Consider the following 25,334-nt stretch of genomic DNA (forward strand, 5'->3'; position numbering starts at 1 on the left):
TGAAAAATGCAACCATTCAATCAGTATTTTCTTATGACGTTATCACGTTAAACTATCGTCAGTAAACCGACTTTACAGACCACCTCTTTTTTTTTTACTAGCACATCTGGTGTGAAGATTTAGTTGATAGTGAAAAAATATTTCTTGCTGTTACTGAGTATTTTCAATATGGGGAATAACCGAAAAATTGTGCCGGTGCGCATGTCAATCAAGCACTTTGGCGCCTAGATAAGCAACATTTCCACAGAATTTTTAAACTTTTTGATTTCCCAGCTGCGTTGAAAAACGATGTGCTTGGAATTGTAAGCACGTGTAACAACAAGAACAACTTTTCTTCAGAAAACATACAAAAACAAGTTTGTAAGTCCATCTAAGCAGCTGCATGTATGTACATATGGATGTGTGTATGGAAGTGGGTAAGCGCTCATATTTACGAGAAAATATGCATAGGTGCATAAAATTTACGCCAGCTGATAATGGGGGAGACAATAATATGTGATAACTATTAAGAAAAGTTGTATCAGTACGAAACTTGTTTTTGCTGTTAATGCTGAATCGCCACCGCAAATTAAGTAGAAATGGTAATGAGTTGTTGAAAAAAAAAAATAAAAATTAAATACGATCAAACGATTAAATGTGCATATGCACGTAGACTATATAAAATTGCACACTGATTGATTGCAATTCAGTTGTTGAAAATATTTCACCCACGAACGAGGCAAGAATAGCAGCAGAATGGTGGAGTTTTGGGGCATATTTGTGGTCTTTTCGGCATGCGCGGCATTCCAGGTGAGTTACGCGTGCATGCATGCAAGTTTTCGAAGCACTTCCGTTATTTTACTTCGTTTACTTACAGCTTACAGAGTCCCGTTATCACAATGATTACAGCAGTTTAGACCTCAGCATATCCGATCTGAGCGCATCCGATCAGCTGCATGACATATCAAATATATTAGATGAGTCATCAAAGGAATCAAATGATTTGCCAAAACACGTGGTGGAGAATTCATTGGAGAATAGTTCGTCAGATTCAGCGCAAGAAACGGAGCCCACCGATCTGCCAAGTGTAGTGGAAAATTCATCGGAGTCGACAGAAACTGCTGTTACAATTCCGTCTCCAACTAAGAAGCCTAAAAAGCGTTTGAGTTTAAGTGCAAGGCGTCAACGATTGTTTGTATTCGCCAAAGCTGGCATGAATCAGTATGAGAAAGACTATGTGAGCTTAACACGTAAAGCCATCAAACGCATTGTTGTTGAATTGGAGGCGCTGCCCGCGAAGAGTGAAAAAGTTAAAGAAAAACTTAGTGAAATCAAGGAGGCATTGAAGGAAATCGAAGGCGTTGATGTGGCACAGGATTCTACAGAATTCGATGCCTTAGGCGAGGCTTCCGAGATTGTCAGCAGTTTGCATGATGAGCTCGATAATCCCTTAGATGCGCCACGGGAGCTCGAGCAAGTGCTCGAAAAAGTTGGTTGGATGGATATGCGTTATAAGTTGGGCGATGAAATGGAGAGTTTGATCAATGGATTTGGCAAAGAATTTAATATTTTTATTGCTTCGCTTACACCGCGTGAGCGGCTGATGGAGGCGGGTTTGGTGGAGCTGCACAGACGCTTCGCTAAGGGGGACACTGATACCAAGTGGAATTCGTTCACGGAATTTTGGACTTATTTTGATTTATAAGAAAACTGTTTTAAATTGTAGAAGTGCTAAAGTAGATCTCCTAAATGCCATCCATTAGTAATTTTGTAATGTCAGATTTTTGTTGTTCTTCCTCTTTCGCTTAGTTTTATTTCCATTTGTTGTTCGAGTGTAGAAATTTAATAAACACATTTGAACTTTAACTTTACAACAAGTTTGTTTTTCTGCTGGAATGGCTTACATCTAATTAATTTTTAATTGCCCACTTACTGCTAACTGTGAGCGCCTCGAACGTGCATATGTACGTGTGTATGTGTGTGATGTATGAACGTAGCTTTTAAGAGCTTTGGAGGTGTAGCATACATTTGAATATGCGCATCCGAATATTTTTATTTACTATCAGCAGCCGTTTGCTGTCCGAGGCTTCGACGCGGCTTTAATGAGTATCTTGAGCACAAGTATGATATTAATTTGAAAAAAAGCGGAAGTTAGTTGCAAGAAAGGTTTATTTTTTGTATACAAACATACACCTACACAAAAACCATATACAGGAATTTATCAAAGTTTAGGGGAGAGGAAATTCACACAACAGTCAATGGGGAGCCGGTAAGACAAAACTGAACAGTGTCGCAAAACACAACAAAATTTGACTTATTTGTGGATGGCTGGACATTGTGGTATTGCAGAGAACGAACTAGCTGACGAACTGTCTAATGAAGGCTCTGCAAGCATAGCACAAGACCCTGAACCCTCTGTAGGGGTCAACTCTGCATCAACTCAACTATGGTATGACGTCCTCATGAGGTATACCCATACAGGACTTTCGTCTGAGTTGGGCTCCTGCAGAGTAGCCAAGTGCTATGTGAAAGAACAAAACAGAATCTAGCGACCTTTCTCCTAAAACTTAGTACGAAGGACCTGAGAGTACTGGTGTGTGTAATCACAGAACACAACGCCTGGGGTGAGCACATGGCTGGCATGGGAATCATTGACGACCCAATACGCCTATCCTCCCGTTAAAATGAGTACACTGCAGAGCGGTTTCTCTGTAGCTGTCCAACGATTGTTAGAATCAGACTTAGGCTTAGGGGAGCTGCGAAGTACTGCGTATGGGTAAAGTTCATATTCTTCCTCTTCCGAATCTTTTAAGATTCATCAATGAATGCAAAACATTCGCGGAACCTATTTTTCGGTCGTACCATCCGTACTGTATCTATCCTGTCTCTGTTCCTTCCGCTATAATCTATCCGGATGTAGTACAATGGCCTTTTTGACTAAGTGTTTTGTCTTTTAGACTGGTTACTCCAACCGACCACAAAACGAATCTAAGATAATCAATGGAGAGTTCAAAACAGCGGCAGACAGTTTATCCTTTCTGATGAGCTGGCTAGACATAGAACCCTCGGCCATTTTCATCGCTAAACGAGAGAATTGGAATTCGCTTGAAAACTTGTGATCTGCTCCTGGAAAGATGGGCCTCGCGTCAACTCAACGAGCGCTAAGATTTAGACATCTGGGTTTTTACTTTTTTGCTAAATATCATATATAGTCTGAGTCAGAAGAAAATAACCAGTTTTTTTTTTTGTAACTTCAAGATATATTTCGTTCTGCTTTTTGCTGCGTTATAGTTCCACTCAAGAGCTACGGCGCCAGTGCTAACTCAGGTTAGTGTCGTTCGAAGCCTTCCCTTAAACGCAGCCAAACAAAAATGAGTGAGAAGTACGGGACGCGTTTCGAGGCGGTATTTTTATGGAAACAAGAAAATGACGTCACAGTAATAGACTGGCCTTCCCAGTCCCCAGGCGCCAAACCCATCGAAAATGTGTGGAAAATTATGAAAACGGGGAATTATGAAAACGCATCTTGCCAAAAAACCAGTCCACGATTTAAAGCAACTCGGGTGTCAAGTTCGCAAAATCTAGCCCTGTTTGTCGACGAGCTACGCAGAAAAGCTGGTTCAAAGCATGAAGAAGATGCCAGGCTATACTCGACAACGATGGAGACTACACGGCTTATTGAGTAATTGCGACCCGTAGTTTTGTACATACTTTAATGTAAAAAAAAAATTAAATATATTGTATATCTTTTATTATTCATGAATAATCACGTTTCCTTTTTTCTGACACAGACTGTATCTGGTTAAGTTCATCAGTAGCCTGAAGCGACTAATTACGAACGTAAACTAGCCTCCGTCGGTCGTCGTCGTAAGTGCATGGTCATCATCATCTAATCCCAAGGTCCCTTCTTCCCTTCCTTCTCCTTTCGCCTCTATGGTATCAGAACGGAGGAATTTTCAATATTTGTCCAAGTCGGCGCCTCGCAAGGCCAGCCATTTATCCTAACCCAACCTATCACTATCGAATTGTGAAGAAAACATATTTGTTTAACATTTTTATGGCATGCGCAAATTTATGAAAACAGAACAAAAATTTCATCTTGAAATTAAAAAAAATATTAATATAAAAAAAAATTTTTTTTCGGAAAAAACATTACCATTGTTGCCATTGGTTTTATCCAAAGCCTACCACGTGAAAGTTGCATGGTCCAGAATACGTTTCTTCCCACTCGCGTAGCAGTGGGGCTCGACGCAGTACAAAATGATTGGAAATCTCTGACACAGGGGAAGCATTAACCAAATAAAGCACTTAAATTACTAAAACGAAAATGGCAAATTAAATTCATCACCAGAGTTTCAAGTGAATCTGCTGATACATATTTTGATATAATTATTGTCAATATTTATTCTTATCATCAAAATTATGAGGAGCGCGGAGCTATAGCTTTTGTTATGCTTAAAGTCAGATTTTTGTGCACTGACTAGGTGCTTTTTAGATATAAATAAGTTAATCTGTTGATGCATTCATTATGCCCTCTAAGACTTAAGATAGGCTCTCAATAGGTCTGTAATTGCCCTTTGATTTCTGTAAGGGCACTATTTTGACTTGGCAGTTGGCGAGAAGGGTGCTGGCGTTGGTTCAGCACGTCAGTAAAGGTTAATAAATAATGGATAATAAAATAAAACAAAGATTTTGGCTTGTAGGTATTTACCATTCGAAATGAATAAATAGTTTGCTCCTCGATGACATGGCGATTGTAGGTGAACTAAGTGCCCTAATTTTTTAAGGATAACAGCTGCCATTGAGCAAATGTCACTGAAAACAATTTATGAGTGAGCTTTGCTGATTATTTTTTATATTTGAAATTCCTGAATGTACTCGGCGTACATGTCAATGCATTTGCCCTCGGTGCCTTAAAAATGATATTAAATATTTTGTCTCTTGTTCGCCTTCGATAGCACTTGGTACGAGACTTTTGGCATACACCTAACTCCATATGTATCATACTGTACATGCTAAGAGGCTAAACACTGAGCACTTCAGCATCATGGGATCCCCCGGAGTTATTTGTAAGATGGATAGATCTATTTAATAGAATAGAAAAGTGGAAACGGGAAAATAGTACAATCGATGTAGTCGAAGTTTTCAGCACATGTCGCTCTTTAACTCTGCCAAAGGTAATGTCTCGATATGGCATATTATATTAGGTGCGCAACTAAGTATTGCTCATCGCTGGCTACTACTTTTTCCCATCTTTCTGGTAGATCTCGTATACCGTCGCGGTAAAACTGTCCATCTTGTGAGGCTATCCACAAATCAAGCCATTTTTTGATGTCTTCATATGAATGGAACTGCTGGTCAGCTAGACCATGTGCCATCGATCGGTACAGATGATGGTGAATCGGACGGCGCAATATCTGAAGAATATGGCGAGTGGGGTAGGATTTCCCATTTCAATGTTTCCAGGTAGGATTTGGCAACGTGAGGCCGAGCGTTGTCATGCTGTAGAATCACTTTTTCATGCCTCTCCGCCTATTGCGGCCGCTTCTCGCGCAGTGCCCGGCTCAATCGCACCAACTGAACTCGATACTGATCCCCAGTGATGGTTTCGCTTGGTTTTAACAGTTCATAATAAATAACACCAACTTGGTCCCACCAAATACATAGCATAACTTTCTTGAATATTCGGCTGAGGCGACGACGTAGAAGCATGTCCAGGCAGTCCCCATGACTTTTTTTTCTTTGGATTGCTGTAATGAATCCATTTTTCATCACCCGTCACGATGCGATGAAGAAAACCCTTCCTTTTTTGCCGCTGGAGCAATTGTTCACAGGCGAAAAAACGACGATCAACATCCCTCGGTTTTAACTCATGAGGAACCCAAGTCCCCTATTTCTGAATCATTCCCAAAGCATGCAATCGCTTGGAAATGGATTGGCGGGTAATTCCTAATACTGAAGCAATCTCTTCTTGCGTTTGACATGGATCCTCATTGAGCAATGCCTCCAATTCGGCGTCTTCGAGGGTTTTTGGCCTTCCTTCACGCGGACGGCGGACGGGCGTCAACATTAAAATCACCGTCTTTGAAGCGACGGAGCCAATCTCGGCACGTTGTTTCACTTGAAGCAGCATCTCCATAAACTTTTGGTAGCTCTCGATGCGCTTCAGCCGCCGTTTTTTTTTTTTTTTCGAATAAAAGTGGAAAATCAACACTTCCCGCAAATGACAATTATTCGGCTCAAAATCAGGCTTTTTCACAAAACGAAAAGTATATGATACCAAAGGGAAATCACTAATGTGTCGAAGCAGTTTGTTTACCATATGTCGAGGCTTGGTTTATGCCGTTTAGGTTATGTTAAAATCGACTAGCACACATTGCTGGCGGCATCTATTGACAAACAGCGGGAACTTAGTTGCGCATATAATATAATAATATTCTATCTAAATTTCCTTTTAGAGAATTTTCGAAAGAAATATAAAAAACCATATTTTTGGATAATAATAAATTCTAATTGATATTTATAGTAAGCTAATAACTGTTGAGTATCATGGAGATATTTAAATTTTGGTTTCAATTAGTCTTCAATTAATTCATTTGCCTTTTTCAGTTTTTAAAATTTATTGGATAGTGGTTTGATAACTTTATGATTAGCATAAATGACATGGAATACTTGAGAAGTCCAAAAAAGCACTAAGGATGGATCACACGTATATTGATTTACATTAGTAAAGGATGCTCAGATTGGAGGTACTTTTTCCACGCGTGGCTACTGTTAAGCTAAGTACATTTTTTTTTTTTTTTTTTTAATTATATTATTTTACTTTTAATAATTCTCAAAGGAAAACGAATCAAGGCATGACAACATACACTGCTTATCTTGACAGTCAGGAATTTCTTTGACAACCGACAATTAATTCCTCGCAAGCGTGAGGTGATGCTTGACAAAGTGTCACACTTTTGTGAATATTTTGACACTTAATATTCGACAGTCACAAATTTCTTTAACAATTGACAGTTGACAATTGATCCCTATTGAGCAGAATATTTATTGGTGGCAGAATTTCGACCTTTAGGCGATACCAGTAAATTTTGATATTTTTCAGACATCAAACGTGAGGTGATGCTTGACGAATATTGTGAATATTTTAGCAGTTGAAGCCTTTTTTATTCCTACGAAGAACTAAAGAACTATAATAAAAAACCATCTCTCTGCATATATAATCACTCCTAGTCCATAATGCGGAAACAAAGGCCCTTCAACGATTTCTGTCAGCCGCTATATGTCCAACTTCATTCCAAGTGGCGGTGGAAGAGCTCTCATATAGGATTGTGCGTAACCAAGTTTGTCCGGGGCTCTAACACTTTATGGTTACAATTTTCTTTGTCAAATGAAAAGTTATCCCTATTGGAAAAAATATTTATTTGTAGCAGAATTTGGCGCATTTAGCGATTCAAGTAAAGTGTGGTTAAATTTTAACGGCCGATGTTGAATGTAAACCACTCCTAAACGTCAAGTTTTTTCTGCATTTCATGTACCATTTTTCAATTTCAGACTAACTCAATTGGACCCATGGAAAGATACATAATCGAGCAACGCGTTAAAGTTATTCAGGCTTATTATGAAAAGGGGCGTTCAAACCAAAATGCTTATCGAAGAAAATCATCTTCAGTGATGAGACACATTTTCACCTCAGTGGATTCGTCAATAAGCAGAACTTCCGTATTTGGGTGAATGATAATCCAAGAGTGATTGCCGAAAAACCAATGCACCCTCAAAGAGTGACTGTTTGGTGCGGTTTATGGGCCGGCGGCATCATTGGGCCGTATTTTTTCCAAAATGAGACCGGTCAGGCAGTTACTGTGAAAAGTGTTCGCTATCGTCAGATGATAACGAACTTTTTATGGCCCGAATTGGAAGATATGGATGTGGACGATATGTGGTTTCAACAGGACGGTGCCACTTGTCACACAGCTAACGAAACAATGGCTCCTTTACGCGAAAAATCTGATGGCCGAATAATCTCACGTCGCGACGATGTCAATTGGCCGCCAAGATCATGTGATTTGACAACGTTCGACTTCTTTCTTTGGAGTTATTTGAAAGAAAAGGTGTACGTCGATAAGCCAGTAACAATTCAAAAGCTAAAGGATGAGATAATTCGGCACTTTAACGGCATAGAACCTCAATTATGGATCAGCGTCATCGAAAATTTGGACCATCGGATGGAGGAGTGCCGCCGAGGCCGCGGCGACCATTTGGCCGATATTTTGTTCCATATGTAATTGAGCCATACCAGTATTATCATAATAAAGAGAAATGACAATAATTTCTTAAAAAAATTTTTTTTTTATTTAAAATCAACACCGGCCCTTGAAACTTAACCACTACAGTCACACAATTCTTCGAAAATTAATGGGAAATCTGTAAAAACTATTTGCTCACCCGTTACTTGTGCAATAACAATTAATGTGTTTCAAATGCCTTGTAGCTCCATTCCATTCTTAATCAACTTAGAGGCAGTAGTGACTATGTTTTCTTATTTTTAACAGCCTCAGCCCAACCGCCTACACTTTGAGAGCCGCACTAAATTACCTTAATTAATTTGAATATGCATAAGCATGACACAATTTCTACTATGGAACCATGAAATTCATGGAAAACAAACCCCGGAAAATATAATCTTATCATATCGCGTCAATTAACGCGAAAAAAAAAAATAAAAACATACGATTTATTAACATCTATGACTAAACGCGAATTTCGCGAACGATATAAAACGCTAGTTAAGACGCGCGTGCAAGTTCAGTGTCAGTTAACCATCGCAAGAAGAAGAGCAACTAATAAACGAAATAATAATTAAATGGTGGCGCACAAACGAGTATTCATCTCGCTGACTGGCCTACTGGCAATACAGGTTATTTCAACAATATATCTATTTTTTGTTCGCCAAAAAGTTTTACCGTTATACGATTTTTCTTGCAGTTAGTGGCGGCACATCCGCGGCTTACCTACAGCGCTTTATACGCCTCGGAAGAGGAAGGATTGGTAAGAAATGTTGACTATGCAGCGCATTTGCCCTCGTCCGAGGCAGCGCCGTCATCGGAGGAATCCGGAATGTCAAAGGAATCAAATAACGAAGCGTGCCTCAGAATCGGTCCCAATATTCCAACAAAAACTAGGGACGACGCCTATAGCGTATTTGCTAAAGTTTTGATACGCGATTCACGCGAGGTTTTCAAGAACAAATTGAGGGAACTGAAACTGATTAAAACTGAAAAAGAAATGGATGTGACGCATTTTTTTGTTGTGCTGAAGAGAATCAATAAAGTGCGGCTGGTGAATGCGTCGCATGAAGGCGAATTAATGTTCGATGCCATAAGGAGAATCGACGCTAAAAATGCAGATAGTTTCGACGACGAACCTTGGTTGAATAGAATGAGTTTTCGCATCTTCTGCTTAGTCTTAGAAGCCAAGGCGGATGCTGATATAGACAGTTTGGCCGACAATTTTACTATCGAGGAAGAGATTAGTCAACACTTGGAGGTATTCAAGGAGTTTTGGTTGGATTACGCACCACCGACGAATACCAAAAATAGTGCAAGCGACCTGGCAGCAGAAACGGATAGCGAAAGCAGTGACACCGTATGTGTGATTGATGTTGCTAATCTTCCTGCGAATGCCACCAATATTACGCACATCATTTTTGCTGAAATTATCATACGCGACACACAGAAAGTGGCGCAAAGGAAGTTGGACGAATTGGAGTCGTTGCAAGAGGAACAATACAAATGGTACATTAAAGATTTGAGGACTATGTTGGAACATATTGGCAATCGCACGCATGATTATGCAAAGCAAGAAGGAAGATCGATGTACGATTCGCTCCAGAAAATCAATGAAGTGAGCGGCGAAGGTGATACGGCTTGGCTCGAGAAACTCGTTGGTCGCATCCTCTGTAAGGCGCAAAAGGTGAGCACGGAAGACGAAATGAAACGTATCGCTGAGCATTTTTCGTACGAAGAAGATATTGAGGAACATTTTGAAGTTTTTAAGCAGTTTTGGCTGAAGTGTAAAAATTTATTTATTCATAAGGGCGTAACTCTATACAAGCATTGCAGAAGAGAAAAGAAAACTAATTATGACTAAACTAAGTTTACTGAGCAGTTTCATTTAGCAGAGCTATGAAATGTATTCTATGTGACTTCCAAGGGAATTTGCTGTAATAGTTTTATATATACAAAAATATGTGTCCGAGTACCTTTTAAATTATTTTATAGCATAATTATTGATAGCATAGTCAGCTGTTTATACTATAATTACTAATATTGCTTTGTGAGTTTATATTAAAATTTTATTTAAAATCATTAAAATTAAAATACGCCGGTATTGAGCTTTAAAAATGTGTTATTAAATATTGTGCTAAATTAGGGATAGTTGCAGGCCCGACGTGAAGGGGAGGGCCTTTTACCCTGGGCCCGGAATTCTCAGAGGGGCCCGGACTCGAGATTATACGTATTTATATGAATTAGACATAATTGGAAAGGGCCCGCATTTGCAATTTTCCCCGGGGCCCGGATATGCTCTCTACGGCCCTGGATAGTGGACTACTGAGACGCATATTTTGCGTATCCAAAGCTTCCCTTTCTTCTATTTAATAAAGCCACCGATTATCATGTCCTTAGTGCGGCTTACTAACAACTCATCTGATTTTATCAGGTCAGTAAATAAAATCGTGCGTTTTTTAATGGTGGTTTTAAAATTAATAAAAAAAGATGTTTAAAGTATTTATTCATCAGTAATATATTTTCTTTCATTATTTATAATGTTTTCCCAACGTTTAAGCAAATTTTTAATTCTCTGCTCAAAAAATTGTTTGTCCTTGGAGCCAAAATACGCGTCGATATCCCTTTTTTTAGCTTCTTTTGAGGAGTAGTTCTTGTTACTCATATGGGATTGAAGTCCACGTAAAAGGTGATAATCACAAGGTGCAATGTTCGGAGAATATGGTGGATGCGGCATTAGCTCCCATCCGAGCTCGTTCAGCTTGCCTAATGTTTGCCTTGCGGTAAGAGGTCTTGCGTTATCGTGGTGAAACAAAACTTTACGTCTATTCACTAAAGACAGTCGATTTTTGTTAAGTTCCTCATTCAGGTTTGATAGCTGATGGGAATAATAATCAGCAGTTGTCGTTTGGTTTGGTTCCAGAAGTTCATGATAAACAATACCGGCCATATCCCACCAAATAGACAGGAGAATCTTCTTGGGATGACGGCCATCTCTAGGGGTCGGTTCTGGTGTTTCATCTTTATCCAAACATTGGCGTTTGCGAACAGGATTATTGTAAAGGACCCATTTTTCATCACCAGCAACGATACGGTTCAAAAAACTTTAATTTTCAAGCCGTTGCAGCAGCTGAGAACACACATTCACTCTCTGCTGAAGGTTGGCGAAGAAAATCTATGCGGCACCCATTTTCCCAGCTTTGAAACCTTTCCCAATTGAACCAGGTGCCTGTGAACTGTTCCATGCGATGAATTTAACCTCTGAGCTATCATATCGACTGTCAAATTTGGCTCAGCTTCCACGAGTTCGAGCAAGGCGTGGGCCTTAAAGACTTCAGGACGACCAGCGCACGTTGTTGCATTTTTACCACTTGTATAAAAAAAATACAAAATATGCCTCTTATACGCTTTGTTCGAAGATTCCATTTATTTTTTAACAACACGTGCTTCTATCCGCGATCAAAATCACTTTTTGAAATATAAATAGTTCCGTTATATTCCGCGAATAATTTTTTGTATGGAAAAGTCGTACAAAAGTGAAATTATGGGTAAAATACGCATGAACTTATGAACTTACCTGATACTACCGCTACCCCAGACCTTAGATTAGAGTTTAAGGTAAAGTTTCCCACGCGAAATGAATGGGATTTGAATTCAGTCACCTTCGAGGTGAAGCTTCCAAGTCTTTTAGTCTAGGGAATTCGAACAGTATCTTTCAGGCAGAAATTCTCGGGATAAGGGAAGCTTGCAGGATAATTAGAAACTATCCATAACAACTGTCGGAAGTATGTATTTTGTCACAAAGTCAAGCAGGCATCTTAACTTTAAAGTCACCAACAACCAATTCAAGAATCGTTAGGCAATGCAAAGAAAAATTAAATGCCTTAGCATGCACAACGGGCATCACTCTCATCTGGGTATCTGGCCCTAGGCATATAGAAGAAAATAAGAAATTGATGAACTGGCAAGACAAAGGCATCCTATAACGAATCCGTAGCAGTAGAAATAGGCTGCCCCTAAGGAGTGCGTCTTCTCGCTATTCCAGAAGCAGACCGTTGACAGATGGACTAATACAGATAACTTAAAATAACTACACAAACGTAGACCAATTTCAACAAATCTAGAACTGACGAGATGTTAAGGAAGTCTCGAACAGAGATATTCAGAATTACGGCAACAATAAGCGGCTACTGGTCTTTGGGAGCCTATGCCGAGAAGATGGGGTGGCCGTACATCGATAGATGTAGAAGCTGCAATCAAGAATAATCTAAATAAACAGTTTTTCACTACCTGTGTGAGAGCTCAAGTCTGGATCCTCTGCGCTATATAATGCTGGGGGAATTCTTAATGATTAACTTGAAAGAAATTGCAGAATAGAAAATAGACGACATAGGCAGAATCATAGTCAAATCAAGATGGTTCGACTTATAAAAAAGCAGCGGTTCTAAAAGAGGTGTATCCAAATGGCATTTTCCAGCTAATTGGGTCTTCTTTCGCTCTTAAAACTAATGTGAACTTTTCAAAACATTGAGAAGATCCCTGATTTCTACTATACTGAAATCTTAGATTAGGTTGAAGCGGTTGTCGTGTGGGGCACACTCAGGCTCATAGCTTATTATTATGCTGAGCGGGGAACTTGTGAGCTTCCCGCGATGTGGACTTTTCAAAACTTTAAGAAGATCCCTGATTTCCACAGTACTAAGATCTTCCAACTCATTCAAAAATTGTCTATCTAAAATTGTGAATCTACGTCTGGATAGAGCAGGACAACGGCACAAAAGATGCCGAATCATGCCGTCGTTTTCCTCATTTAGGCAGCTTCCGCAGAGATAACGGTGTTGTTTTTGGCCAAATAATCTCTCACAAGTAAAAATGAGTGAGCAGGTGTATTATCATCAGGAAAAGCCTTCAATTTTTGTTCAACAATTCCTGGGGATTTTTTCGTATTGCCTCACGTGAACGGCGCAAAACTTCAAGGTAATAATCCCTATTTTCGGTACGACCTTGTGGTAAGAACTTCTGATACACTATGCCATGGTAATCGAAGAAAACAGTGAGCAAAACCTCGACATTCGATCGAACTTGGCGTGGTTTTTTGGTCTTGGCTCTCCTGGTCTCTTGCATTAGGACGATTGGGCTTTGGTTTCGATGTTATAAGCATATACCCATAATTCGCCACCAGTTATGACCTTTTCAACCAAATTTGGATCATCATTGACGTCATTCAACAATACCTGAGCGTTGCTCGTACGATGTTTTCTTGGTTCCAAAATTCAGCAATTTTGGAACGAACTTCGCTGTCACACGCTTCAAGCCCAAAATTTCCGAAAGATTGCGTGGCATGAGCCAACCAAAATGTCGACATACTCAGCAACTTCTTTAATTCTGATTCGATGACTCTCCATACAATTTTCTTCACTTTCTCAGCATTTTCATCGGTTGTTGATGTGCTGGGGCGTCCAGAGCGAGCGTCGCCATTCACATCTTCTCGACCTTCTCTGGAAAGGTTGTACCAGTTGTCAACATTTTTGTGACTCACAGTGCTCTCGTCGTACTGTCACTGTCAACATTTCAAGTGGTTTTGAGCACTTAATTGCATTTTTTACACAAAATTCAATGCTAGTTCTTTGATCCATTTTTTTTTTCGATAGCAGAAAAACGTCGAACACGCAAAACACTTGTCTTATTTATGTGTCTCAGAAGTAAACTAAATAAGCTTTATTGCTAAAACCGTGAACATATCTTCGATAAGAGTGTACCAACGTAAAAAAATAATAATCGAAAGTCGAATGTACGTAGCCCGCGAAATTTGAAAATTCATCTCATTTTTTGAACGCACCTCATAAATACTTATATATTTTAATTCCTACAAATACAGTTAGTTCTATGTAGTCTCTCAGAAAAGTTGTATTTCTAGATTTACTAAATGAATAAATAAATAAATAAATAAATAAATGATATCTGAAAGTATATGGAATATTGCAAGAAATCTAGAAAATATTTTCTTCATTCATACAGCTGGACTCCCTCTAACGAAATGCGCTTATTGCAGCATTGCCGCATTATGATTGCAAAATAAATTGTAAACAAATTCTAAAAAAAAATTGTTTTGTATGCTGTTGTGTATATTAATAGCATCACGACGTTGCACATCTTAATTATTTTATTATTTTCCAGACAGACATTTCTCTAAATTTAAGGCGTAGAACGAATAAAGCTTCTCTGATTTTTGCTCTTTTATTAGAAGGAAGCACATTTTCAGTAAACATGTTTTACTAATCAATATTTATTAACAATGAAAATCCGGTTTACAAGAGACTAATTTGCACTCTAGCACTGGCCCCCCTAGGCTACAAAGTATTAGCATATAATTTACAGGAGGAATATTCCCACTCGCACCTACTAGGCAGAACTCGGAAAATATTTATAAACAAATAGGCAAAAATTGAGTCATCAGATGATTTCTTATTTTCTTTTAAGAATTTAGTGCCCTGGACTACGTTGTACTAAATGTAGAGGTGTGACCAGCATCGTACCCTTAACCGGCTTTCTACGATTTTGAAGGAATAAGCTGATTTGCTGTTGTAGCTGTGGTTATGAAAAAAACTGTGATGGTGTTGGTGATATACGCAGAAAACCAAATGCAGCCATTGGACATGTTAATTCGTTGCCGTCTGCACATCGACTGATTGGACGAGTGTTTGAATAGGTGTGAAATGAGCTGGCATAATTCTCCCACGAATTTGCTTCGGTTGGCCAAACCTTGCAATCTATCATCCTTTCACCAGGCTATTACAAATGTATTCACATCACGTCTATTTATTGCAACATAAAAACATCGAGAGGGAGAAAGAGGTAAAGAGCTTGCATAAACTGAAATGCTTAGAATTATGCTAGAAATCTGTCAACGAAACTTGCTGCGCAATAGTCTTACCAGAACTTTACAGACGCGGCGGTAACTGACTGAAACAGAAAATTTCGTATGACCACCGGGCGGTCACCGTAACCGAATGGATCGTGCGTGACTACCATTCGGGACTGCAATCTCCGTGCATGAAACAGCAAAGTAATAGCAAACGTTTTTTCTAATAGCGGTTGCCCCTCGGTGCGGATAATGACAAGCCTCCGAGTGTATTTCTGCCATGAAAAAACTTGCTTTTTATTTTTGGTTCCAAGAGTAGGTGTTGAGGCTGAACTGCATAGTATTGAAATCAAATCAAGTTTGAAGTCCTTAAGGGGTAAGTGGTACCCTATACTCTTACAAATAATAAAAGATATTCGGTGCCAGCACTGGCGGCTTTTTCTATTCAGCTCGTACTCGTAGTACTTCTTTAGCTGATCTAACTTGTCAACGTTATACATGTGCATATTTTGGTCGAGTATTATTTCAGGCTTTTCGATTTCTTTGACAGAACCATCGCTTTGGCGTTGTTGTACCTTTACAAATTTACTCGGATCATGAAAGTTAGATAAAGCTGTAACCTCCCTTTTGTCAATCCACTTCATAAAGAGTATACCAGAGTCACTAATTTAGCAATCATAGTCGCCCCGTTTTAACTGCTTACCAGGTCTAATATCGGTAGGAAGAAATTTTAGATAGGTTCGCATTGTTTCGCAGCCATTTACCCACTGCTTTTTCTGTTCAAGAATCAAGTTGAACGAAGTGAAAAAATTATCGAAAGGCACTTTATGGTTTTTCCTCCCAAAATCAGTAGTTAAGCCGAGAACGACCCGTTCTCCAAGTTTTTTTTCGACTAGATCTCCTTTTTTACCCGTATATATCTCGAACCGAATGACATAACCAGTGCTGTCACACAACATCCAAGTTTTGAACCCTCCTTTTATTGGCTTCCTCGGCATATACTGGATCAAAATTGATCGTCCTATTAAAACAGTTTTTGTACAAATATCAACGTACCTAAAAAATTACCTTTGAATCTTATCATTGATTCGTCTACCGCAAGGTACTCGCCAGGATTGAAACACAGTTTGAAGCGATCTTGCAGCATATCCAAATATGGTTGAACTTTATAGAGTTTGTTGAATGATGGTGATCCTCTTTTTGGTTCTATAGAAGAGTCGTTCAAATCCAGTCAAATCTTTTCATGAGCATTATTTTGGATATATAGCTATCGTTCAGTTCTGGGCGAGATGACCAGTAATCTCGATAACTGGCCTGATGCTTTATTCCCATCAAAAATTTGATTCCAATAAATGCATATATTTCTGACACACTTGTTGGAATGTATGATTTTCCAGATTGCTGGGCATACAAATTAGTTTGGAATACTATATGATCAACCACAGCTGGAGTTACAATTGAACTGAAAATTGAAAAATTGTCGTGTGATGGCATGCTTTCGAAAACATCAGTAGGCCCCTGCATCTCGCCAGCAAATACTACTAACGGTTCCATAGAAATTTGCTTACTCCACTTGGCTGGCCCAAGCAGTTTACGGTTTCTTCTTAAATCAGCTAGAGGAACTTCATCACCGTTATCATAAACTTCTCGTGAATTATGGGCTCTGCTAAACCCTAGTTCTTCGCCCTCAGCAATTCCAACATCCTCATTGTCTTCTTCATCTTCAACGATGGCATCAAAGAGTTCCTGCAAGTTTTCTTCATCGAATACTTCAACTTCATCAACAATTGAATCAGTATCCGAAGGAATCTCTGTTAAATCAATTTCATCATCGAAAGCTTCCAATATTTTGCGTATATCACCTTGCTTAAGTTTTTTAGCCATTGTCATTTACATACGTATATACAGCGCGGTGGTATACTTTTTGTACCAGGAACTTTAAACACTTTCCACATTAAGTCTTTTCATTATTTTTATTCCACTGGTTGAGTAATTAATTCATAAACACTTTATTTTATTAAAATTGTAGGAAACCGATGCGGCACGTCTACAAAATATGATAAATTCTGAGTTACACTTTAATATAATACTTTAATATTTTACTCATTTTGCGCATAAAAAACATATAGTATTTATCTCTTTAAAATACTTGTTATATTTTTTTTTTAGAAAATATAAGCTTAAATTTGCCCGTATAAGTGGTAAAAGAATTATACCAATGCGCATAAAATGCAGGAAAAATATTTAAATAAGTGGTATAAATTGTATACCAGCGCCCCGGAAAGAGTTAACAAAGTTCCGCTAATAGATACTTTTTGTCCTCTACATTGCCTAAGCCAAATGACCAGGCTTTCTTCAAGACAAGGAAATTCACCTTTAGTTGTTCTTTTCCGTGCTCCAGCAGTTTGAGCAGCAGTAACTTTCTCCTTGTTCTTTATTATGATTGAGAGAGTACTGAGAGGAATCTTAAATTCTTTTGCAATATCGATTTTCTTCTCACCTCCTTCTACTTTTTCAATTAATTTCCTCCTTTCAGCAATCGTCAAACGTTTATACTTTTTAGGGGTCATATTTAATTTTGGGCTTTCACCGAGATTCGAACCTACGTTCTCTCTGTAAATTACGAATGGTAGTCAACGCACCTACCCATTCAGCTACAGCGGCCGATAATGGTCATACATTTCAAGAGAAAATCAAAGCGTTCGTTATTTGGCAGGCAGATACTTTATATTGAATAAATTTATTTAGGTAAGGTGGCGCAAAATTAATCACCCAACTTCGTTTTCGAATAATCTCTTACTAAATAGCAAACAACGATTTTGAGTGATGAAAATCCTTGTTTGCACCTTTACACGCTTCATTGTTTGTCTATGCAATCATTTTGCAAACCGTTTGCAAAGGGTGATTAATTTTGCGCCACCTTATAGTTCAGAGAAAATGCATAAAAAATATTTTATTTGTTTATATTTATTTATATAAACACTAGAACTTTATGTTTGCTTAGATCAACAAACTGATATTTATTCGAAACGTTAAGCTTTCAAAATACGAGTACTAGTCTTGTATGAATTTGACGTTGTATGATACATACAAACCACCACTAACCCCTTAACTGATTAATTTTACACTCGTAGGGAACAGCTTACAATTTTTATGCTACAAAATTAACTAACCGTACATAGCAAAAACTCAAACTGCGAATGGGTTTTACAGAGAATGCGGATTTTTTTCATTTATTTCAGTATTAAAAAATACCGACTGTAAAGCTGTCTAACACCAGCTTGATTATATTCCATACTAAAAGCAAATCAAATTAATTATATGTCCATCTCCACTACTAAATCACACACATCTATACACGATATTCCTAGAATTAAAGCCCTAGTGAATTTATTATTTAAACAAACACGAAGATAAGTTCTCCTGTACGCAGCCATTTCTTTAAATAATCTCACAACTAGTCAGTGATACTACAACGCCTGCGAGTTCTAAGCGCAATTCTGAGCAGCACTCATACAACTATACAAATGTTGAGTTTGAAAAATCTATACTCATTAATAGTGAAAGCCAATTGATATATAAACTAAGCAGTGATTGCAGCTCAATTCAGATGCATCAAACTCGTCAAACGATTGGTACGGAAACTTACAAGCGAATACGACAAAATGGCAAAGATTTCAGTTTTACTAGTTTTGGGCGTTTGTTTAGCGCTGCAGGTGAGTTAAGCGAACTCCCATTTGTGTGAAATTTCTTAACTTTCCATTTATTTCCTCACAGCTCGTCACCGCCTTTCCACATCAAAAGCCCTCAACCGCCAATGAGGAGGATGACATCAAATTAAAGGAATTGCAAATCACAGATGAATCGAAATCCACAGAAACCGATTTTCGCACTTTACTCCAGCCAGAGATTCTTAATATATTGAGCACCATACAAGACTACTCGAACACATTGATACTGGAAACGACCAAGTTTCTTGATGATCTAATCTTCGAACTGAATGCATTGCCTGAGCAAAATCAGTTTGTCGAAGAACTTATTCCCAGATTAACGGAGTTTTCGGAACGCATGGAGAAACTTGATTTAGATGACGACTCTACTCCTGGACTAAGCCGAAAGCAAGCCATCTTAGAAGAAATCGCTCAACTGTATGGGGACCTTGCGATCATAGTGAAGAGGAAAGACGAAAGCAGCGAAACAGCTGTGTTGAAGAAAGTAGTTGAAAAATTAGATTTGGATAGGCTCAATGAACGCGTTGAAGGCTCTATGAAGAAAGCAGTCCAAAACTATACACAAAGTTTCGAGCGTTTCTGGAACTCGCTCAGTAAAGCACAAAAGGAAGCACATCCGGAATTGAGTGACTGGTATAAGCGTTTTCAAGCTAAAGAAACAGTTGAAGAGAAATACAAAACTTTTATTGAGTTTCTTTACATTCTAAAAAGCACACTTGGGAAGAAAGAAAATTAAAGAATATTCTTAGAGGCTCTGTGTTATAAATCTGGTGTTGCGTAGAAGTTTTTGAGCTTGCACCTACAACACGCGACGATTGATTGCATATCAGCATTTGGAGGCTATTTTGACTATTTATTTCTGTTTGCCTTTGAATGTTCACTACTTTCTTTTATAAAAGTTTTGCTCATTACTTATAAAGGGAGGTTAAATTTCAAGGGCCGGTGTAGATTTTGAATAAATTACAATTTTTTTAGAAAATTATTGTCATTTCTCTTTACTATGATAATATTGGTATGGCGCAATTACGTATGGAACAAAATAACTGTCAAATGGCCGCCGCGACTTCGGCGGCACACCTCCATCCGATGGTCCAAATTTTCGATGACGCTGAGGCATAATTGAGGTTCTATGCCGTTAATTGCCGAATTATCTCATCCTTTAGCTCTTGAATTGTTGCTGGCTTACCGACGTACACCTTTTCTTTCAAATAACCCCAAAGAAAGAAGTCCCACGGTGTCAAATCACGTGATCTTGGCGGCCAATTGACATCGCCGCGACGTGAGATTATTCGGCCATCAAATTTTTCGCGCAAAAGAGCCATTTCTTCGTTAGCTGTGAGACAAGTGGTACCGTCCTGTTGAAACCACAATCGTCCACATCCATATCTTCCAATTCGGGCCATAAAAAGTTCGTTATCATCTCACGATAGTGAACACTTTTCACAGTAACTGCCTGACCGGCCTCATTTTGGAAAAATACGGTCCAATGATGCCGCCGGCCCATAAACGGCACCAAACAGTCATTCATTGTGGGTGCATTGGTTTTTCGATATACATTTTGAATAAATGCAATAAGCTCATATTGTATTAAGTCCAAAAATGTTCAACAGAACAGAGAGGCCATAGAAAAGGCCGCAAACAGTAGGCTGCATATCTATTGGGTACCTGATCACAAAGCCATTATGCGAAACGAAATATTAGATGAGATAGCAAAAAGTGCTGTTAGACTACCAATTGAACAAAAGAACGATATACCAAAACCGCTAAATACAATATACATGAAAAGGCGAGTGGAAGGTAGGTGGACTAATTTGACCACATGCAAAGCAGCAAAAGTTGTGTGTAAAACTAACGACAAAAAACTGACTCAATTCGTACTTACGCTCTCGTGAAAAGACTGCAGAACTGTCATACATAGGTATGCTGACTGGTCATAATCTATTGGCTGCACATGCGTACAAGATAGGGATTTCTAACACGAACAAATGCAGGAAATGCAGAGAGGATGGAGAGGAAACTTTAGAACACCTTCTGTGTTTGTCCGGCATTATTAAAAACGCATTTAAAATGCCTGGCAGCACTACTGTGTGAGGGTCTGAGGGACGTCTGCTCTGCTTAGATTCGCCAAAAGCGCTGATATCCTACATTGTCTACATTCAGTATTCATAGAGGTCGGTCTCCGTCTGGTATCGCTAGGGACCAAAAGGTCTATGCGTGGTTTATTGCCAACCAGGCTAACCTAACCTAACCTTTCTAATTTTTCCCCTGACGGTGTTGCGCCTTTTCTCCGAAGGCTCAACATATTTTTATATGGCATAAATATTCAGCACCTTCAACGAAAAAAAATTAATAAAAATCAAAGGAGTTTTTCGCAACATTAAGCTTGGACCTTATTAGACTAGAATTTAAAAGCTATTAAATTGCATACGAAAAATCTTTTCAGAAATTCTAATGAAAAACTGTGGTATTTATATAAATTTTTCTTTTAATTTTTGTAAAAAATTTTAAAAACCTATTTATATGGTATTCGAGCTCAATGAACTATACTTTTATAAAAAAGCAATGAAAATTCAAAAGAAAATATCTCAAACCGGTGACATCGTTATGAAACGGGGTGTAAGTATCAAAAAAGTCAATAATAAAATCGTGTAAATTCAAAATTTTAGTTATAAATTTGCTAAGCTCGGCGTACATTGCGACTCTGAAACTTCAAAGTTGTACCTGACTTTTAAATCGCTCTGCTTCTAATAGAAATGGAAACAGTGCAGCCATTCTTCAGCTTGAACGTAATATTTCTGTATTTTGAAAGCTTTCACACAGTAAGTGAAAAAATGCTCACTTTTGTAAATAAATGAAATAAATGTGCAAAAATTTCGAAATTCTTATTCTATTTCAGTGTCCTTTGGAGGTAAATACTTTGAATAACGCATGCGTATGACGGGAATTACACTTCTTTGGTGTAGCATAGAGAGAAGAAGAAAATTTTATTTTTTTATTTATTTAAAAAAGTAACAGTTATTAATAACTATTCCACTTTCGAAATAAGCACTGGCTGCCAGGGCCTTCGGCTTATGGTTTCTTAACTAGAGTAATAATATAGGTAAGTAACTATGCAAAAGGATGGGAGAGAGCAGTTGAGGGAGTATTAGAAGATTGGTAGTGTGAGTTTGACCGGAGTATAATTTTATATATGCACATATGTATATCTGGTTTTCGCAAAGAGTTAAAGTTTTAATTTAGATAGTTTAATAAATTTACAAATTAAGTTAATGCTTGTTGAGTAGCTTCGAACGTTCAAGGTTAGGATGAATTGCATTTCCAGTGCATTTCAATCCTGGGTAGGTATCGAGGAGGTGTGGTATCGTGTAGTCGTCTGAGCTGCAAAAAGGGCAGTCTGGTTTGGCTGTGCCGTTTAGGATGTGAACATGGGTGGCTATAGTGTGACCGATTCGAAGGCGAGTAAATATCTTGAGGTTCTTGGAAGACATGTGTGTAGGATATATGGGTTTGATGCGAGTAGGGTTGTACTTTTTGTAGTGGTGTTGATAATTAAACCATTGGCTATTGTGCGCATCCTGTAAAGATTTTAGGATAATATTCCGAATATTTTTGGTAGTAAAATGTGCACTGAAGTGAAGGGGTTCTTGGGCAGCTTCTTTGGCTCTAGTATCAGCGCACTAGTTACCCAGAACCCACATGATCCTTATGGAATTTTTATTTCATGCGATATTATTTCGGATTTCGGTGATTATTGGAGTTTCGTTAGAATGGAGAAGAAGATACTTCCTAACACAGAACTGAGAAGATAATTTATTAATTAAGCTTTTTTATATTTGTACATCTTATTTAGTATTATTAACACAGGTAAACGTTTCATAGATGCAGCTGGGCGTGCGCAACGTTCCAATCCTGTAACTCGTATCGACTGGCCTTGCGCTTTGTTTATGGCTATGGCACAGCATAAATTCTGCGAGTCCGCTTCCGCATCTTTTGACTTATGTTGGAGAGAAGACTATTTAAATGGTCTTACATTTTGCAACTCCTTCATCTCACCTCCTTCGTAATGGTATCGCAAAGGACGAATCTTTCTTCGTCCAAGTGTGCTCACTCCTTGGGCAACCATACTAACCTAACCTAACCTACATTTTGCAAACTCAATTCTCGATACGCCTCTTTTCAAATTAAGTTTGTGGCTTGGACATACAGACGCGCTAAGAGGGTTTAAGACTGGAATCGACTAATGAAATCATTCACCTGACTTGCGTTGATTTTTGACAATTTTTCTTCGTGGCATAGTTGGGTGTTTTCTTCCATATGAAAAAATATAGGGATTTGTTAAAAAATTATCAAAAGTGAACAAGAATTTCGATTCACGTCAGACTTGCACTTTGTTATACTAAATTTTCTTTTCGTCTTCTTGATTGACGCGATAGTAGTATGTATATTCCGGGCTACAGGACAATATCAAAAATATTAAAATTTTAATATTTTTATCATTTTAACTCAAAAATTTAACATTTTTACCATTTAACTCATTTTTTTAACTTACAGTTACTCAAAATTTTAACATTTTTTAACATTTAACTCATTTTTTTAGCTTATATTATCTCAAAAAAAAGTTAAAAATTTTGAATTGGGTCGATTTAGTCCACCCCTAAATTATAGTTACTCGTAGTTAATATTTTTAAGATATTAAAGATATCTATTTTTGATGTACTAGTAATCAATATTTAGGTTGGTACAGTTAAAATTTTGTGTTGGGTCGATGTCTATTAAGTGAAAAAATGTTAAAATATTGATTACAAAATATTTAAAGTAATCTATTCAAACAAAAATAAAAAAAAAAGTTAAAAATTTTGAGTTGGGTCGATTATTATTGATTGATAATTTTAAATATTGATTACAAAATATTTAAAGTAATCTATTCAAACAAAAATAAAAAAAAAAGTTAAAAATTTTGAGTTGGGTCGATTATTATTGATTGATAATTTTAAATATTTATTACAAAATATTTAAAGTAATCTATTCAAACAAAAATAAAAAAAAAAGTTAAAAATTTTGAGTTGGGTCGATTATTATTGATTGATAATTTTAAATATTTATTACAAAATATTTAAAGTAATCTATTCAAACAAAAATAAAAAAAAAAGTTAAAAATTTTGAGTTGGGTCGATTATTATTGATTGATAATTTTAAATATTTATTACAAAATATTTAAAGTAATCTATTCAAAAAAAAATAAAAAAAAAAGTTAAAAATTTTGAGTTGGGTCGATTATTATTGATTGATAATTTTAAATATTTATTACAAAATATTTAAAGTAATCTATTCAAAAAAAAAAAAAAACAAAAAAGGATACATTTATTTTTTAAAGTACCTTTCAAAAAAAACGACGAACTCCTCAAAACAAGAGTCTTTGAGTCAGATTTGAACTTGCAACAAAATTATTGTTATAATTCCAACTGCTTAACCAACTCATCTAAACATCATATTCTGAAGTAATGTAATTACAGCTGAGTAGTATGCAAAGCAAGCAATGCTGATCTTATCAACATTGCTCACAATCTATAAATAGAATAAGCATAAGCACAAACCAAAAAAAAATGAAATACTGTTGAATACGAGTCACAAACTGCAAGATAAGCATAATATTTGATAAGCTTTTATACATCAACACATGTTTCGACAGAGTCGAAACCGTTTGACTTTGTCAAACATGGTTACAAGTGCAGTATGTATTTAGCGTTAGAAGAGGGTGGACGCAAAATAATTGAAACTTCAAATTTGAACTCTTTGAAGTTCAAATTTATAAAATTTACCCAATATTGGTTCATAACTTAAATCTCTTATTAAATATGTTATTGGATTAGATGGATAAATTTTACTAATATAAAATATTTCTCGAGTCCAATTATTTTTATATTTGTTTTCAAATTGTTTTTTATGTGATTGAATTCTTACTTTTTCTCCAATTTTAAAAACTGGTTTTTCTAAATTGTTTCTATTAATTTTAAAACAATTATCAAAAATTAATTGTTCATTTTTTTCATTTACTTCACATGGTTTCATACCAATAGTTCTATGTACATCTTTGTAATTATATTCATATAATATTTTATCAATTACATCAATCCAATTAGTATTTTTCTGAATTTCAAATCGTATTTTTAGTTTTTCATTAATGGTTCTATTAAATCTTTCTACAATTGATGATTTCTTTTCACTAAATGTTTGATACATGTTAATATTGTATTTATCTAAAACTTCTTGGAAATGTTTATTTAAAAATTCTTTACCAGAATCTGTATGAAGTAATTTTGGTGCACAACCTGCTTTTTTAATAATATTTAAAAATGCTTCAGAAGTTGTTTTTCCATCTTTCTTTTTTAATGGTTCTATATAAGCAAATTTAGAAAATGTATCAATTACATTAAGCATATATTTGTATCCTCTATTAATTCTAACATTAACTGTTGT

At 37.1% G+C, this 25,334-nt stretch overlaps 3 protein-coding genes across 3 annotated transcripts; all 3 read left to right on the forward strand.

Annotated features, from left to right (window-relative positions):
• Nucleotides 1–677: 677 nt before the first annotated feature.
• On the forward strand, nt 678–1,845 carry LOC128863183 (uncharacterized). The gene is made up of 2 exons (XM_054102183.1): nt 678–789; nt 857–1,845. Exons 1-2 carry the CDS (start codon nt 736–738, stop codon nt 1,682–1,684), a joined length of 882 nt encoding a protein of 293 aa, XP_053958158.1. The 5' UTR covers nt 678–735; the 3' UTR covers nt 1,685–1,845.
• A 6,927-nt stretch (nt 1,846–8,772) lies between these two features.
• LOC128862945 (uncharacterized) lies at nt 8,773–10,369 on the forward strand. Its single transcript, XM_054101791.1, has 2 exons — nt 8,773–8,896; nt 8,965–10,369. The coding sequence occupies exons 1-2, from the start codon at nt 8,843–8,845 to the stop codon at nt 10,126–10,128; spliced, it is 1,218 nt and encodes a 405-aa protein (XP_053957766.1). The 5' UTR covers nt 8,773–8,842; the 3' UTR covers nt 10,129–10,369.
• An 8,350-nt stretch (nt 10,370–18,719) lies between these two features.
• LOC128863622 (uncharacterized) lies at nt 18,720–19,839 on the forward strand. The gene is made up of 2 exons (XM_054102869.1): nt 18,720–18,842; nt 18,904–19,839. The coding sequence occupies exons 1-2, from the start codon at nt 18,792–18,794 to the stop codon at nt 19,591–19,593; spliced, it is 741 nt and encodes a 246-aa protein (XP_053958844.1). The 5' UTR covers nt 18,720–18,791; the 3' UTR covers nt 19,594–19,839.
• Nucleotides 19,840–25,334: the final 5,495 nt, after the last annotated feature.

The sequence above is a fragment of the Anastrepha ludens genome, chromosome 5 (assembly GCF_028408465.1).
Source record: "Anastrepha ludens isolate Willacy chromosome 5, idAnaLude1.1, whole genome shotgun sequence".
NCBI classification, from domain to species: Eukaryota; Metazoa; Arthropoda; class Insecta; order Diptera; family Tephritidae; genus Anastrepha; species Anastrepha ludens.

Bases quoted from the DNA above. Each gene is read 5' to 3' on its own strand.
- LOC128863183 (XM_054102183.1), top strand. From the start codon at position 736: ATGGTGGAGTTTTGGGGCATATTTGTGGTCTTTTCGGCATGCGCGGCA. The intron at 790-856 runs GTGAGTTACGCG...GTTTACTTACAG, and splicing joins CGGCATGCGCGGCATTCCAG to CTTACAGAGTCCCGTTATCA.
- LOC128862945 (XM_054101791.1), top strand. From the start codon at position 8,843: ATGGTGGCGCACAAACGAGTATTCATCTCGCTGACTGGCCTACTGGCA. The intron at 8,897-8,964 runs GTTATTTCAACA...TTTTTCTTGCAG, and splicing joins CTGGCCTACTGGCAATACAG to TTAGTGGCGGCACATCCGCG.
- LOC128863622 (XM_054102869.1), top strand. From the start codon at position 18,792: ATGGCAAAGATTTCAGTTTTACTAGTTTTGGGCGTTTGTTTAGCGCTG. The intron at 18,843-18,903 runs GTGAGTTAAGCG...ATTTCCTCACAG, and splicing joins GCGTTTGTTTAGCGCTGCAG to CTCGTCACCGCCTTTCCACA.